General features: G+C 43.5%; 1 protein-coding gene across 4 annotated transcripts; it reads right to left on the reverse strand.

The window, feature by feature from the left end:
- Nucleotides 1-829: 829 nt before the first annotated feature.
- Nucleotides 830-17118, reverse strand: LOC124289154 (1,25-dihydroxyvitamin D(3) 24-hydroxylase, mitochondrial-like). 4 transcript variants are annotated; one of them, XM_046725761.1, is made up of 10 exons: nt 16561-16661; nt 15983-16137; nt 14835-15028; nt 9044-9247; nt 7425-7579; nt 6687-6853; nt 6291-6369; nt 5418-5583; nt 2952-2995; nt 830-2699 (listed from the first exon to the last, which is right to left on the reverse strand). In XM_046725761.1, exons 2-10 carry the CDS (start codon nt 16093-16095, stop codon nt 2586-2588), a joined length of 1236 nt encoding a protein of 411 aa, XP_046581717.1. In that variant the 5' UTR covers nt 16096-16137; nt 16561-16661; the 3' UTR covers nt 830-2585. The 4 variants fall into 4 exon arrangements, with proteins under 4 accessions (XP_046581717.1, XP_046581714.1, XP_046581716.1 ...); XM_046725758.1 differs by lacking the exon at nt 15983-16137 and having other exon boundaries at nt 16561-17117; XM_046725760.1 differs by lacking the exons at nt 830-2699; nt 15983-16137 and having other exon boundaries at nt 2972-3081; nt 16561-17118.
- Nucleotides 17119-18475: the final 1357 nt, after the last annotated feature.

The following is an 18475-nucleotide window of genomic DNA, read 5'->3' on the forward strand; positions in this document are numbered from 1 at the left end:
TGTCATGTTCTGTTATTGAGGTCTGATACGTACCGTGTCATGTTCTGTTATTGAGGTCTGATACGTACCGTGTCATGGTCTGTTATTGGGGTCTGATACGTACCGTGTCATGGTCTGTTATTGGGGTCTGATACGTACCGTGTCATGTTGTTATTGAGGTCTGATACGTACCGTGTCATGTTCTGTTATTGAGGTCTGATACGTACCGTGTCATGGTCTGTTATTGGGGTCTGATACGTACCGTGTCATGGTCTGTTATTGGGGTCTGATACGTACCGTGTCATGTTCTGTTATTGAGGTCTGATACGTACCGTGTCATGGTCTGTTATTGGGGTCTGATACGTACCGTGTCATGTTCTGTTATTGAGGTCTGATACGTACCGTGTCATTTTCTGTTATTGAGGTCTGATACGTACCGTGTCATGGTCTGTTATTGGGGTCTGATACGTACCGTGTCATGGTGTTATTGGGGTCTGATACGTACCGTGTCATGGTCTGTTATTGAGGTCTGATACGTACCGTGTCATGGTCTGTTATTGGGGTCTGATACGTACCGTGTCATGTTCTGTTATTGGGGTCTGATACGTACCGTGTCATGTTCTGTTATTGAGGTCTGATACGTACCGTGTCATGTTCTGTTATTGGGGTCTGATACGTACCGTGTTATGTTCTGTTATTGAGGACTGATATGTACCGTGTCATAGTCTGTTATTGGGGTCTGATACGTACTGTGTCATGTTCTGTTATTGAGGTCTGATACATACTGTGTCATGAGCTTCCATGAAAGTACGGTCTTCTTGTTGTTGTTGAACAAAACAAACAAATGTTCTTCTTGTCATCACTGTTTATTTCGAACAGGTCATGACGTGTACCCTTTCTGTTATGATGAGCAACACTGTCCCTAAATAAACAAACAGACAATTAAACAAAACGATGCTTAAAATGTAAGATATCGAGGCTTTCAACACAACAATAAAACAATGCTTAAAATATTTCATCACTGGCCCTCAACACAAAGAAGCGATGCTTAAAAATATTTTTACTTGCCCTCAACACAACAACAAAGCGATGCTAAACATTTCAGCAAATAATAAGTACATCAGGAAAACATGGATTGGCGGATGAGATGAAAAATGGGGTTTCACGTCGCCTTCAAGATTGTGACATGCATGCACGTGTGTCTGTTGTACTAGTTTGGACTTACGCCAGTGTACTGGTCCACTCAGATCATGCGGCGATTTAACATGAATCCCCCACCCAGACCAGTTTTTGTTCCATCCCCGTAATGCCGTGTGCAAGGCAGGGTAACAACAAGTACCATCTTTATCAACATTTTAGTTAAGTATAACCAAACTCTGGGATCGAACCTTCTATCTACTAGACCACGGAGGGGAGATAGATGAATGGATGGAAATGCTACGGAGATAAATATAAAATAATATCTATCCATATTATGACAGCACCACATTAAAATATGCATAAACTTATTTTGAACCAAAGCTAGAAACACTGGAAGCAACACTTGTCATTGTAGGGGCGAGAGGGCAGTCAAGAGTTGCTCCTCACGCTGAAGACTCGGGTTCGAATCCCCACATGGGTACAATGTGTGAAGCCTATTTCTGGTGTCCCCCGCCGTGATATTGCTGAAATATTGCTAAAAGCGGCGTAAAACCATACTCATACACTTATCATTGTATGGGTTTTAATGAAAGAACTTTAACTGGGACATGTATATTGAAGAATAAATGTATTTATATAAAATACTTTAAAATTGTATTTCACTACTTGTACATTGTTTATATTTGTATCTTCTTGTACAATAATATTGTTATGGCTTGATCTAAGAAGTGTACGTGTAGAACGTTAAGATTTAATCTAACATTTGGTCGCCAACACCTATAGATTACACCCTCCATTCACGTTGTATATCAAGTCCGTGCTTTTAGTATCGGGTAAAGAAATCTACAAAAGTGGTCAAAATAGCTGCCACACTAAGAATGATAACCTTGAAAATCTTATTAAGTCCTGCACGTTCAGTGATGTAAATATTTCAAGTAGATGTTGAAATATTTCGAATGAACATTTTGTAATTGTTCAAACGGCTGCATTAATTTTGAGGCTTCAGCATGTATGCAAAACATAAATAGATTACTGAAATACTTTTTCAACCTACTCACATACGAAACGTCACTGTCTGCAAAAAGCGTGTGGTGCAAAATGTTCTTTTCAATGTCGTTTATATCCGTGAAGATCCGGGTTAGAATTGATCTTCAGCAATCAATGCTTGTTGTAAGAGGCGATTAACAGGATCGGGTGGTCAAGCTCGCTGACTTGGTTGACACATGTCATCGTATCCCAATTGCGTAGATTGATGTTCATGGTGTTCATCACTGTATTGGTCCAAACTCATTTACAGACCACCGCCATATAGCTGGAATATTGCTGAGCGCGTTGTGTCCATATTGAAGAACTAGTCAAGGACACACCAGTTCAACATAAATATATATATGTACTTACTATCTTTGCCACACTGAATATATGACAGCAGAAACAGGTAAAAGACAAATATGTCAGCCATTATGATGTCACTTCCTGTCTGTAAATCTGATCCTCACTGGGTGTTTTGGCACAAGAAATAGTTTTGAAATGATTTCGACCGGTTTATCTTCATCTAGCTTGAGCTCAAACCGCTGGATGATCTAGACAAATGATATAAGTCTGCGTGAGACATTTATATATATATATAAATGATAGAACATAAGTCATGCCATCCTTTAAAATATTTTAGCTTCATATGCCGAAAAAACGTTCAGACAAGACGCTGAAATGAGATAGTTACAGCCTTCGATCAGCTTCGAATTTCAAAGAGAAATTGACAGTTGATGGGGAAAACGCCAAACGCCATAAGCTCAGTTGAACATTCAGTTTACAGCTAAAATAATATCACTCACAAGGGACACGAGCGTCTGGATTTCCATTTCAGCAATCCGGCGTCCTGGAAAACATTCAACATTCTAACAAGATGCTTGGACAGATCCGCAAGTCAGTCTTAGTGCAGAGCATGTGTTGCAGTAGCGTGAACTGATAAAGAACATATATATCTTAGTACAGGCATGGGCCGGAGAAGCATAAACTAATAAAGAACATGTACATCTTAAGTACAGGGCATGGGCCGGAGAAGCATAAACTAATAAAGAACATATATATCTTAGTACAGGGCATGGGCCGGAGAAGCATAAACTAATAAAGAACATGTACATCTTAGTACAGGGCATGGGCCGGAGAAGCATAAACTAATAAAGAACATGTACATCTTAGTACAGGGCATGGGCCGGAGAAGCATAAACTAATAAAGAACATGTACATCTTAGTACAGGGCATGGGCCGGAGAAGCATAAACTAATAAAGAACATGTACATCTTAGTACAGGGCATGGGCCGGAGAAGCATAAACTAATAAAGAACATGTACATCTTAGTACAGGGCATGGGCCGGAGAAGCATAAACTAATAAAGAACATGTATATCTTAGTACAGGGCATGGGCCGGAGAAGCATAAAACTAATAAAGAACATAAACTAATATATATCTTAGTACAGGGCATGAGCCGGAGAAGCATAAACTAATAAAGAACATGTATATCTTAGTACAGGGCATGGGCCGGAGAAGCATAAACTAATAAAGAACATGTATATCTTAGTACAGGGCATGGGCCGGAGAAGCATAAACTAATAAAGAACATGTATATCTTAGTACAGGGCATATATCCGATGGGCCGAAGCATAAACTAATAAAGAACATGTATATCTTAGTACAGGGCATGAGCCGGAGAAGCATAAACTAATAAAGAACATGTATATCTTAGTACAGGGCATGGGCCGGAGAAGCATAAACTAATAAAGAACATGTATATCTTAGGGCATGAAGTATAAACTAATAAAGAACATGGAGAAGTATAAACTAATAAAGAACATGTATATCTTAGTACAGGGCATGGACCGGAGAAGCATAAACTAATAAAGAACATGTATATCTTAGTACAGGCATGGGCCGGAGAAGCATAAACTAATAAAGAACATGTATATCCTAGTACAGGGCATGGACCGGAGAAGCATAAACTAATAAAGAACATGTATATCTTAGTACAGGGCATGGACCGGAGAAGCATAAACTAATAAAGAACATGTATATCTTAGTACAGGGCATGGACTGGAGAAGCATAAACTAATAAAGAACATGTATATCTTAGTACAGGGCATGTGAACTGAAAAACAAAGTGTATAAGTATTATAAACGAGTGTATATCTTAGTATAAGGCATGTGTTTAAATCATTTAAACTATAAAGAATGTGATATCTTAGTACAGGACATGTTTGATTTGCAATGAACCAACAATTCACATGTGTATGTAAGTTTAGGACATGTTTGGGAGATGCGGAACTAAAATAGAATGTGTATATCTTAGTATATGGCATGTGTCAGAGTACCCCGATACAAAAAGGGCACATTTTCACTTTGAAAGCGCACAAACATGAACATTTCCACTATTAAAAGGTTATGCGTTATCTTCACAGGGCACAATGTTCATCATATAGAAGAGCACGTTTCTGCAGAGAGCACATGTCACTGATACAGCGGGGCACATGTCACTGATACAGCGGGGCACATCTGTGTCCATGTGCCACATGTCCACTATGCCAGTGGGTGCACTGGGAGCATGGCAATCCAACAAGAGATAAGTATGTGTACTGGGCTCATGAATGAATGTTATATGCCATATGGCGGCTAACTACAAATAATCGAGTCTGGACCAGACAAACCAGTGCTCAACAGCATGAAAATCGATCTACGAAATTGGGACATATGTCAGCCAAGTCAACGAGCCTGACCACCTGATCCTTAGTCGCTTCTTAGGACAAATATGGTTAGCTGAAGACCCATTCTAACCCGGATCTCCACGAGTAATGAATGTCCCAACGTCCGAGACGGGTGAGTGGAGGAAAGGGCTTTTAGCAATATTAGCAAACCAGCAATATCACGGCATTTGGAGGACAGGCTAGATTTTGTCAGGGGAGGCCAGTAATGGGCTTCACACTGGTGTAACCAATGTCACAGCAGGGGGGATTCGAACCCGGGCCTTTGGTGTAACGAACAAACGCTTTAACCACCAGACTACCACACTGTCCCAATGAATGAACGACTGATCATGGCTAACTGAATGGCTGAACTGTGTGAACTTGTAGTGACTAGGTATCTTTCCCTACTGATGATACAACTGATAATGCTATTTCATACATCGTATGCTACAACCTAGTCTAGTTATGAACTCACCAACACACATCCGAGGCCCGAACCTAGTCTAGTTATGAACTCACCAACACACATCCTAGGCCCGAACCTAGTCTAGTTATGAACTCACCAACACACATCCTAGGCCCGAACCCGAACGACAGAAATGTGTAGGGGTTGAGTTTCTGTCTCTCCTCCAAATTGTCCCTCATCCAGCGGTCAGGTTTGAAGGTCAAAGGGTCATCGTACACGGATTCTTGTCGTCCAAGGGCATACAACGCAACACTGACCATTGTCTAGCAACAAGATACAATACTGAATTACAAATAACGCTAAAAACATATGTTCGCTGCGATAAGTTTCTCATTTCGTATAATGCCTCTTTTGGTAAATAGATTTCCAAGGACAAGTTTGGGCTTTTTCGTGAAGAAAAGAAATGATAAAAAGTCGCTGTGTGAAGACTTCCCACGTACAGCGTAAGTGTCACCACAATTTTTTCGGGTGAGTGGAGTGAGTGAGTGAGTTTAGTTTTACGCCGCACTCAGCAATATTCCAGCTATACATATGGCGGCGGTCTGTAAATAATCGAGTCTGGACCAGACAATCCAGTGATCAACTTGGGGTAAGTGGATAATTGTGGGAGGGGGTATGGGTCGTTGTGGATGGGGGTCTTATCTTGTATAACCACGCACGAACGCACGCACGCACGCACACACACACACACACCGGTTATACCAGGGTGCTGTTGTACAAAACAACCTTAGTGCTAAGACTACGTAAAGTGTATGTTAAGGTATGGGAGTTACGGTCACCTTAGGTCTAAACTAGCCTTGTACAACGGCACACAGGTGGAGCCGCTTCCCCTCCACACATTTCTTCAGAATATATTACGGTATCTTTTAAAGACTCTGTGGTTTACAGGCTGCCGCCATTTAAGTTCAACCATATCTGATCGAGGCGTTTAAAACACAACCTTAGCGCTTCATAATGGCTGCATAATCACCCCCGCTGGCACGTGGTACCCCATGATGACATCGTCCTTGGGCATGTTCCTCATAATGACGCTACCTATCGGATACAGACTGAAACACAACATAGAGAAGATCGTCAGTGCCTAACATTATATCATGCTGAATTCAACACAAAACAGTTGGTTTCCAAAGAGCGGCATTCTATTACTGGTATTCATGATTAGCATTTGTTTGTTGTTTAATGCCGCGCTCAGCAATATTACAGCTATATGGCGGCGGTCTGTAAATAATCGAGTCTGGACTCGACAATCCAGTGATCACCAGCATGAGTACCGATCTACGCAGGACATTCATCAACCAAGTGAGCGAGCCTGACCACCTGATCCTGTTTATTATTCCCAAACAGAATTCTATAACTGCTCACTCACCGCAAGGTTTCTTTAATGACAGCCTTCAGGTACGGCATGTCGCGAAAGTGTATAGCGGTTGGTTTGACCCCAGGGGGCACAACTCGTTCCACTTCTTCCAGTAGTCTCCCTTGGATGTCTGGCTGCCTGGATACTTCATGCAACAGGAACTGAACTGTGTGTGACGTCTAAAAATATGATTGATAACCTCCTAATATTTTTAAAATTTACAGAGGCTCCAAAGATGAAAAGGAATATACCGAAGGGGGTAAAGTAAATTCCTGTTTCAAGCTGTTTTCTTCTGCAGCTCTTTAAAAACATTACTTTTCGTTACTTTTCCACAAGATATTTTATCTATGGACGGTTACAATTTCTTGAACCAAATGCCCTCATGAATTGATGAAGTGATGATGGCTCCGTAGGGATAGAGCGTTTCCCGGAAAGTGGAAGATTGGTAGTTCGAACCCCATGCCGCTTCAAGACAATAGAAACTAAAAGGTGCTTGTTGTTTCCCTGCCTGGTGCTCGGCAATATACGGTTGCATATTACTGAAACAAGTAAATGAACATCAGATTTTTTATCCGACAATACTTTGGCTTTTGCAACGCACGGACTTCTAGTTTTGTGTGTTCGTTGACTTATTCAAATTAGTATACAGTATAACGAAAGTTATTGAAGACTATGGAAGTCAGTCTTCAAGACCTTCAAGTGTACTCGAGACAAAACTGGTTCGAGGCTACTGGTTAGTCGGCGTCTTACGCTGTCAACTGCCGCCGCCATCAGCTGTGTTATGTTGGCGTACACCTCCTTTGGCGTCAACACCCCCTTGGCCAGCATCTGTTCCAGAACACCTGCATTCTCGTCTTCCGGTTTGTCAGCTATCTCCTGTATCTTCTGGTCAATACTTTCCTTTGCTGGAACAGTGACGTCAGTGACGAATGAACAGTTATGTGACAACATAAGAACGAACAGGTGTGTGGATCAAGCCAGGGGAGTGAATCTGGTTTAACGCCGCTGGGTACACTAGAAATGAGGATTCCACATAATACCCATGTGGAAATCGACCCCCGTCTTCCTCATGACGAGTAAGTGAGTGAGTATGGTTTTACGCCGCTTTTAGCAATATTACAGCAATATCACGGCGGGGGACACCAGAAATGGACTTCACACATTTTACCAATGTGGGGAATCGAACCCGGGTCTTCGGCGTGGCGAGCAAACGCTTGAACCACAAGGCTACCCCACCGCCCCTCCTCAAAACGAACTAACACTCTAGCATCTAGGCTACTTCATCGCCCCGGAGCAAAACACAGTGGTGCAAATCGTTACCATTTAGAGTGAGTGAGTGAGTTTAGTTTTACGCCACTTTTAGCAATATTCCAGCAATATCACGGCGGGGACACCAGAAATGGGCTTCACACACTGTATCCATGTGGGGAATAGACGCGGGTCTTCGACTTTAACCACTAGGCTATCCCACCATCCCTACCATTTGGACCAGAACATCTCAGGTAACAACTGGGCTACTCCATCACCCCTGAAGCAAGTCGTTATACCTCGTACCACTTTTGTGGAACTCAACCATGATTGTATGTACGATAGACACTGGCCCCAAATCAGGGCAAGTAACTACAGGTATGACGTATTGCAATTGTGTCATGAAACTACCCAACAATAGCACCGGTGTAGTAGTTCTACCACAGCCTGCCAAGTTAGTGCCAACTATATGTCAAAGTGTGTGAAGAGGCCATTTTTCTAGTTGCCCTCAACGATATACATCAGGTTTCTGAAATTCAGGCATTAACGTTGGTGGGACATGAACCTTACCTTTCACTCTTATTGGTCAAGAGTGTAAGTGACTTTAGTTTTAAGCTGCTTTTAGCAACATTCCAACAATACACAGGAAATGGGATTCACACAATGTACCCATGTGGGGAATCGAACCGGAGTCTTCGGCATGACGAGCGAATGCTTTAACCACTAGGCTACCCGACGAGCCCAATATTGGTCAAGTGGGGTCTGAGGAGATGGTACTTACAGTCTAAGTTAATGTTTTGCATGAGCATCGATCCTCTTATGACAAGCATGGGTTGCCCGGGACCAATTCTAACCGGATCACTTCAAGAAGAAAGTAGTCGATACTCACCTTCCAATGTACTGCAGATTGAGAGAATTTAGGAGCTTCAAATAACAAATTGAAAGGTAAAAATTATCATTACTGTACAAGAAAACGAAGATGACTGTTTAATTCCATTACCAACTACATACATACTGCAATTGTATTAATTCTGTAAAAAATGAAAAGGCGGACTGAAGGCCCCAATAATGGATGACAAAGGTCACCGTTGACATTTGGGTTTCCGAGCTCAAGAACTTACCGATTCTAAATAGAGTGTCCATGCTTCCAGTAAACGTTTTCCAATCTTTACGCCTGAACAGTTTAGAGAATTTGGGAGGAAATAATATAAGTTTGTTGGTCATGTCAGTCATTTCATGTGATGCTTGAATAAACTCGATGATTTTGGCACTTCGGTTGTCGGACAGGCAGCCCATGCGTTTCTCGTATAGGACCATCGATATAGCTGTAAGAGAGAGAGAGTAGATGAGTTGGGTTTTACGCGTCTTTGAACAGTATTCCAGTTAGTAAGATCATTGTGTGTCTGCCTAATGTGGGATGAAATCCCGAAGTGATGCAGGTCTCAGGTTAACCATTGGGGTGAAAATGTTTAGTTTTACGCCGCACTCCGCAATATTCCAGCTATATGGCGGCGGTCTGTAAATAATCGAGTCTGGACAATCCAGTGATCAACAGCATGAGCATCGATTTGCGCAATTGGGAACCACTGACATGTGTCAACCAAGTCAGCGAGCCTGACCACCCGATCCTGTTAGTCGCCTCTTACGACAAGCACGGGTTACTGTAGCTAAGATACATAGCGTTCACTAACATGAACGCTATGCAGCACCTCCATAGGCCGCAATGGTGGAAATCCTTTGTCGCACTTTCACGGACTCGTTACGATTTTTGAGTACGAAAAACTTATATGAATGACTTCTTTGTACTTATACCTACACGTGCGCCCTATTTTCTTTATCAAAATATCTAAAAATTGAAAATTTTAATATAAATTGTATATTTATATACTTATCCTATCTCACGGTAAGCACCTCTCTTCTTCTTCTACGACCATGTGTGGAAACGTGCTGTAGGCTAAGTTGAATCAAAAGTTATCTGGCCTCTGACCCCCCGACCTCTGCCCCCACTCCGATAGCAGTACCTGTCAATCATCTCAATAAGCGTGCAGATCGCTCAGATGATCACGTGACGGTCTGTGCCTGTCATTCTCGTCTTGGAGCTTCCAGTAATCTGTGATGTGGGGCAAGTCGGGTGGGTATCCATCGCGTGAGATAGGATAAGTATATAAATATATAATTTACATTATAATTTTCAAAATTTTAAACTTTTCCTATCTCACGGTATGCACAATCCCACGGTTGGTAGGAGGGCCGCAGATTACCCTGTCAATACTTACAACCGTGAAGACGCATAACCCAAGGAGGCCAGGAGAAAGCACCAACTCCCGATATGCAAACTCCAAACTTGAGATGGGTTTCTTCAGGTAACCCCTTGACTTACACAGCACAACAACTCTAGGGAGTGGGCGCTCCCGAATTAATGTGGTTTTCAGCCGCAACTTTTGACAAGCAAAAGGACGCAGTTTGGCAAGTAGGCCCCGCCGCCCCACGATTTATCAGGTGACCCCAGTGAATTAAAGTCGAGGACCTTAATCTGGCCAGTCCCTGCTTTGGAACTACCCACCACAGACACACGCTGGAAGGCGGTGAAAGAGGGAATAGCCCGGTTGCTCAACTATTTTAACGTTCAGTACCAATCCCCCTAACTTACCAAAGGTGAGAATGGACTTAGGAGCGGAACGCTTTGAAAACCATGTAGGTACTCAGAAATCAACCACTCCACTGGCGTAATTGCTCAAAGAGTAGAGGTCAGTAAGCGGAATGTCGACCATCTCTGCATGTAGCACAAGACTTGCCTCACAGTTCATCCAGTCATAGTGATGACAGTGCAAACACACCCTAGTTCCCTAGGTGAAAATGAGCTTATCCCAAATGAAAAGAGTACCAAGACATGGATTACATCGATATCTTTTATTATGTACAGAGCAAAACCGACCAAAGAAGGATTGCTTTATCTGCGAACGCGGTCCGATGACAATTGCTGCGCCAGGACCAGGGGGCCGAATTGATGTAGACCTTCCACATCTGTAACCGAGAGATCCCGCAGGTAGTGTGATGCGAACACAGTATCTGACTTCCAAAAACATCCCTCCATGATGGACTGGAGGGAACAATTCCTGTGAAGTGCCATGGTGGAAGCGAGAGCCCGAGTCTCATGAGGCTTCACCGTCGATGGTGGAGGTAGGTCAGCAAAGGCATAAGCACGCAGGATCGTAGTTCTCATCCAAAATGCCAAGGTAGTGCGTGAGACTTCCGAGGTGGAGGCAGTAGACAATGGAATGAACAATCTCTTACGCAGTCTGCGGCGATCCTGCGAGGCAGCCAGGTAAATCCGTAATGCTTGAACCGGGCATAAGGAAAGATCTTCTATGTCATCAGGGCCCAAGATAGTAAACAGTGGCGGGATCGTGAACGTGTGATCCGGCTGTCCAGGTAACTGATTCTTGGCGAGAAAATCCCACCGCAAACCAAGGAAAATTTTAGCATGTCTAGACCTCTCAAACCATATCCGAGAAACATCGAGAGCGTGCAACTCAGAAATACGGGCAGCTGTGGCCAAGGCCAAGAGAAAAAAGGGCTTAAAGAAGACATGTTCAAAATCTTTCTCCTCCAGAGGTTCATAATCAGCTGACGTAAGATGAGCCAGTACAACGGTAAGATCCCAAGCTGGAGGCCGGAACTTCTGAGATTGGTCAGCAAGTTTGTAAGACCTAAGGAGAGACTGGAGTTCAGGGACAGTGGACATCTTCACACCCGAGGCCGACGCAATAACCGTGTTAAGGGCAGCCAGGTAAGTAGATAGCATAGAACCTTTGAGACTTCTGGAGGTTCGGAGATGCTGAAGGTACTCTGCCTACATCTGCGGGGACGTCGTAGTGGCAGATGTGATGCCCTTCTTCCTGCAATACGCTTCAAAATTCTTCCACTTGTCATCATAGAGTGACCTAGTAGAAGTGCGATGTGCTGTAGTGATGGCAGTAGCAACACACCTTCGAATAGCCCTTAACGACTGATGTAAATGCACCAAGCGTGAAGATGGAGCGTGAGCGGGGACCAATGTAGCTGATCGGAGTGCGGATGCACCAGGAGATCGAGCCGATCGGGAAGTGGTACAGGATTTGTTTCGGCAAGGTCTTGAAGAGTTACGAACCAACTTGTGGCCGGCCAATAGGGCGCGACCAAAAGCAGTGTCATCCGCTGAGTTGCACGCAGCTTCGCTAGTATGCGAGGAAGAAGGGCCACTGGCGGAAACGCGTAAGTTTTCAGGTCATCCCACAGGATGGCTAGAGCATCGTGGTCCCAAGCCAGAGGGTCTGGAATCGGTGACACAAACAGAGGCAGCTGATGGTTGAACCGAGTGGCGAATAGATCCACTGTTGGAGTCGTCAACGGAAGGCAGAAGGTCTGGAACACCTGAGGATGTAATTTCTATTCTGTTAGAGAGGGACGACTCGGCCGGGACGTTCTTCACCCCCACAATGTGGTTGGCTCGTACAGAGATGTTGAGAGAGTCCACCAGGTCTAAGAACTGTTGAGTCCACTGCAGGAGTTGAGCAGACCCCGTTGACCCCATCCTGTTGATATGCCATACCACTGCTGCGTTGTCCGATCGGACCATGAGGGAAGTTGCTCGTAGGACATCTTGCCAGTGACTGATTGAAAGAATCACTGCCCTGAACTCCAGAACGTTGATGTGACAGGTGCGATCTGCGTAAAGACCACTGCCCTGCCACTTGTAGATTGAGAAGATGAGCTCCCCACCCGTGTTGAGACGCGTCCCCATACAGGTGGTGAGACGGAACAAACGGCCCTAAGCAAACTCCGACGCAAACATTTAACTCTTCCATCCACCACAGGAGATGGGGATGGAGCTCCGGAGGTAGAGTGATCAAGGCAACCGGATCGCCCACTCTGATATAAGGCGCTAGAAAGAGCTGCAAGGGTCGAAGTTGCAGTTGACCCCTGAGGGTCAATGCCTGAGCCGACGTCAAGAGGCCCAGGGCCCTCATGCCATTGACGAAGCGTCCTGGATTGCGCTAGTGCAAGGGAAACCAATCGCTGTATCTTGCAGAAACGATCCCTCGGACAAACAGTTTGTTGACCTCTGTGTCGAACACTGCTCCAATGAATTGCAGACGACGTGTAGGGACTATTTCCGATTTCTGCAGATTGATTAACCTGCCTAACTGGCGAAGAAGCTGTGTCGCAAACTGCATGTGACGAAGCAGAAGGGCTTGATCGGTCTGTGCCTGAATGCAGTCGTCGATGTAAGCTTCGAAAACTATCCCCTTGCGGTGGAGGAACCTGGTGATAGGCTTCGTCACCCGTGTAAACAGCCACGGGGCCGAAGAAATTCCAAACGGGAGAACACGCCACTGATAGTGGGTGCCCTCGAAGACAAACCGAAGGAACTTGCGATGAGCCGGGAAGATCGGGATGTGAAGGTACGCATCCTGGAGATCTAGACTGACCATGTAGTCTCCCGGTTTGATAATGGTCTTGATTAGGGCCACCGACACCATGCGAAAATGGGGCGGAGGCTGCAGAAAAATCTCATTGAAGACGCTTATTGAGATGATTGACAGGTACTGCTATCGGAGTGGGGGCAGAGGTCGGGGGGTCAGAGGCCAGATAACTTTTGATTCAACTTAGCCTACAGCACGTTTCCACACATGGTCGTAGAAGAAGAGAGGAAAAGAAGAGAGGAAAAGAAGCCCACCCCTACTTTTTCCAAATCATTTCCATGGAAACGACAAAAATATATAAGTAAAACATCTGCAAATAGCACAAGGCACCACTTTAGGTTCTGATTGATATTGATACCAATTTGTGTTGAAAAGTATTGAACGGTTTTGAAGTTCGGCTCCGGAAAAGACAAATGTGCACGGACGGACGGACCGCATTTTAATAACCACAAATGTGAACTGAGAAATATTTAAGGTTTTTGGGTATAAATGAAATTTATAGATAATTAATTCATGAACTCGTTAATTATTTAATGCCTAAATTCTAATAAGTCTTATTAGTAAACTGTGTTTTGTAGGCAAATATTCAGGAGTAGTACAGAAACACCCATGGAACTGTTATGGTGACAGCAATAATCCAATATTATATGAAGCATTGAAACCTCACCAGCAAAACAGCTGTTGAAAGAGCAGGGGTGGTCAGTCAGTCTAGATTGGAAACGAAATCTCCATACAATCGTTTTAACTGCCTAGAAATGTATGAAAATGTGTTGTAAACAAGCAGCGAGGTATGGAACTCGTGTTTTACTATTTTAGGGAGGGATATCCCCTTCGCGTCACAGGTCACGTGATTCAAAATGGCGCCACTCATATGTGAGCGATCGACTGAGATGTTTGATGGCTTCTAGATATTTATTTTTTAGATATTTTGATAACGAAAATAGGGCGCACGTGTAGGTATAAGTACAAAGAAGTCATTCATATAAGTTTTTCGTGCGCAAAAATAGTAACGAGCGTGCGAAAGTGCGACAAAGGATTTCCACTATTGCGGCCTATGGAGGTGCTGCATATAGCGTTCATGACATTGTTAGTAAACGCTATGTATCTTAGCTAGTGTTACTGAAGATCAATATTCTTACCCGGACCTATACGGGTATTTAAAATTAGATGATTGAGGAAGATATTGGTGAAACTAAAAAGAATGAGTTATAATATGAGTGCAGGCATGTGGACAGAGCACATAGTTGGCCCGCGGGCACAAGCAACACCCTATCATCATTGGGCAAATCAGCCTGGTTCCCTGGATATGCCGCGCTGGCGCTTTTCTTAGAGTAGCGCCAGCAATAAAGCGCAAGCGCAGCACCCAGGAAACCAGGCGATGGACAAATTAGGGGATACGGTAGCAGCAACAACCATAGACCTGCGGCAAATAAACAAACGTGTTTACACTCTAAAGCCCAGTTGAAGAGTTCGACGTCCAGATTCTCCACGACTCCTCCATTGGTCCCTCTGAGAGTTACAAATCTGTCGACCAAATCGGCAGCGACAGCGGTGAACCCCTCGCCGTAACTCTCAACTGTCTTCAACTTCATCAACGGCTTGTCAATCACGCTCCGTAGTCGATGCCATTCCTTTCCCTGTCTGCATAAAAGATGAAATATTTACAGTGACCTCTCACTAGTCGGGAACCCGTTAATCCGAGTGAGTGAGTTTAGTTTAACGCCGCACTCAGGAATATTCCAGCTATATGGCGGCGATCTGTAAATAATCGAGTCTGGACCAGACAATCCAGTGATCAACAGCATGATTATTGATCTGCGCAATTGGGATACGATGACATGTGTCAACCAAGTCAGCGAGCCTGACCACCCGATCCCAACAGTCACCTCTTTCGACAAGCATGGGTTCCGTTAATCCGAAACACCGTCTTCCGAACTATATTATGATCCTGCTGTTTACAGTGAGTGTAGTTTAACTCAGAATACAAAACAATTTCAACCATATAGCGACGAGAGTGAGTGAGCGGATATGGTTTTACGCCGCTTTTTGCAATATTCCAGCAATATCACGGCAGGGCACACCCGAAATGGGCTTCACTTATTTCACCCATTGGGGAATCGAACCCGGATCTTCGGCATGACGAGCGGACGCTTTAACCACTGGGCTACCCCATCGCACTATAGGGACAAGACTATATTGTATGTCTAATAACACAGTATCATGACAGGTCTAAACAATTACATTACTCAGTAACTAGACGGTCTGGTGGGAGATTGGGGTGGGGAGTAGGGGTGAGATGTTTGAAGCTAGGGATGGGCGGGGTAGGGGTAGTCGTCTATGGCACCGCAATCTGCTTACTAGTCTGTCTCAAACCTCACTGTTTTCCCTTCCGTCCAGCCCTAAAATATATAAAGCAAGTCTTGATTTCCTCAGATTCAGGCTGACTCTACCATCTCATATTGGCTCCTTTTCATCAAAATTATACATATTCATATACTTAGCGTTCTATCTCCTTATGTTCTTCTTAATAGCTTGCTAGAATGAACACTCGTCTCCAGTTTCTAAACCAGTCAGGAATTCCTTGAAGCGAAATACCCATCGGAGTGTGTAGCAACCGTTTCAGCAGCCATGGGTTGGGCAATGTTCTTTGGGTCAAGTGTGAGAAGTCCTCTAGTCTCTTTCAAGAACAGACTGCCGATATCCTTCATCACTCTACACGACTTCTCCACGTTCTCTAAGGACGCTCGTCCCTTTGGCAAGCAAGAAATGATGATAGTGAGTTCGAATCCCGCTTCGCAGAAATGTACCCTTGACTTTAACTATTTTATTTTTCTAAATGATTGCAACTCGCTCGCGAGAAGTCAATTAACAAATTTCACATGTCAGTGAAGGAAACAAACAAACTTTACTAAAAGTTTTTAAATCGACCAATCATAAATAATAGCACTTGTTAATCGGAAATACCGACCATCTTAGAAACTTGTTGCCATTTTGAAATGCCTAACAGGCAGCTAAAAGATCTTTAGAAAAGACGTAGTCCAACTTTCGTAACTTTCAAATTTTGGGGCATGTATTACAATCTGAAGAGCACTGAATAATTTACAGACCTAGTGGGGACCGTATCACCATCAATATGGCATAATTATGTAGCTGTAGGTATGTTTTATACTTACGCTGTAAAAAGCCCATCCGCTCGGTCAGCATCCCTGTTATATTCGTCCCAAGCTGGAAACCCTATCCTGACAGGATATTTTCCATCTTGGTGACGAAATTCTTTCAGTGCAGCTGGGTCTAAAATGTGAACTTGTTGAAATCCTCCCGTATCCTCCAGAAAAATTGGCCCCAATTTTTTGTGACGTTCGAGGAGCATGTCATGCCCAACACGGTAGTTTCTCGCGAACTCAAACATAGTGCCTACAACTGGCCAGCCCTTCACCCTCGGTATAGCGCTGATTGGTTTCGGCTCGTCTCCCTTCTCTTTCGCATCAGCTGTTGATAGGCCTCGAAACCAATAGAGCGGTCTCACCACAGCACATCGAACGACGCGGAACATGTTTCCAGTCATTAAAAGCTTGACGTTGTAAATCTTTGATGATGTAATGACGTTGACACTGTAACTATTTGATTGTCAGCGCGATGCCGATATGTTCACTGAAAAGCTAGTTTTGACACTTCCGCGTTTGAACTGGGGCAAACCAGCAGCGAGCAGTACACATTCCATTCGTCAATACTCGTATCTTTCCGTTCCCTATATGATGGGCGGGGACTGAACGAGTTTGCCAAGAGCGTTTACCACATTCATGACCAACTCGTGTTATTCCGGGACAAACCGAATGTTAGGTTGTTATCAGATAAAAAAGACAACAAAACACAAAGTAGATGTGCTCACAGTGTCAGTCGAAATAACATGGAGATATATATCACTTGATTAGAGGATACTCTATCGCGGTATTTTTATTTCTTTTTTGTTTTTTACCAACAAATACATACTCTTAACAGACCATATACATACAGTTCACATTGGATTGTTAAATGCATATTCAGGTAGTATATCGCATATGTATATAATAAAGTCATTACAGTGAGCACATCAACTATTGTGTGTAATGATAGTTAAATTTGCCATAAATTCTGCTCAGCAATATTCAGGTAGTATATCGGCAGTATGTCAATAATAAAGTCAGGACCAGACAATTCGGTGATTGACGTCGTGAGCTTCGATCAAAATAACTAGGATACGATGGACGCAATAAGTGAGTGAGTTTAGTTTAGTTTTACGCCGCTTTTAGCAATATTCCAGCAATATCACGGCGGGAGACACCAGAAATTGGCTTCACACATTGTACCCATGTGGGGAATCGAACCCGGGCTTTCGGGGTGACGAGCGAACCATTAGCAGGGATAATCTCGTCTTCTATTCTCCCTGCCACTAGGCTACCACACCGCCCCTTTTGCAATGAAGCCAGTCAACGAGCCTAAACATTCCCCGTTCATTTACGTCACCATAATTTTCGCCGCTTTGGTTCGTTTATAACACTGCGTACCACGTAATGTGGGAGGATGTCCGAAGTGGTGCAGGTATTTGACAAATCCCAAGAGCATGGCAGACCATTTTCACATTAATTAAGAAATCCAAGATATCGTCAATTGGTTTTAAGATATCTGTATTCTATTTAAAAATATCTTTACTGTTTTAAAGATATCTTTAAATAATCTATTCAAAATAGATATATTATCTCAAAATGTTATAGAGATATCAAGAGCATATTTTGCGATATCTCTAAATGTGTTTAAGATATCAATAAAACAATTACGATCATAGTGTACATAATTAGAAATTAATTCAAAATATCTTGACTTCAATTCAAGATATCTTGAAGTAATTTATACAAATCCACAAATACATAACAGATATCTTCAATTCAATTAGAGATATCGCCCATTCAATTTTCATTCAAGATGGAAGATCGTCGGGATCTGGTGGTCAGCCACGCTAATTTGGTTGACACATGTAATCGTATCCCAGTTGCGTAGATCGATTCTCATGAGTGAGTGAGTTTAGTTTCCGCTCATGAAGCGGATCACTAG

The sequence above is a fragment of the Haliotis rubra genome, unplaced genomic scaffold (genome assembly GCF_003918875.1).
Source record: "Haliotis rubra isolate DU_JTF1 unplaced genomic scaffold, ASM391887v1 Scf434, whole genome shotgun sequence".
Lineage (NCBI taxonomy): Eukaryota > Metazoa > Mollusca > Gastropoda > Lepetellida > Haliotidae > Haliotis > Haliotis rubra.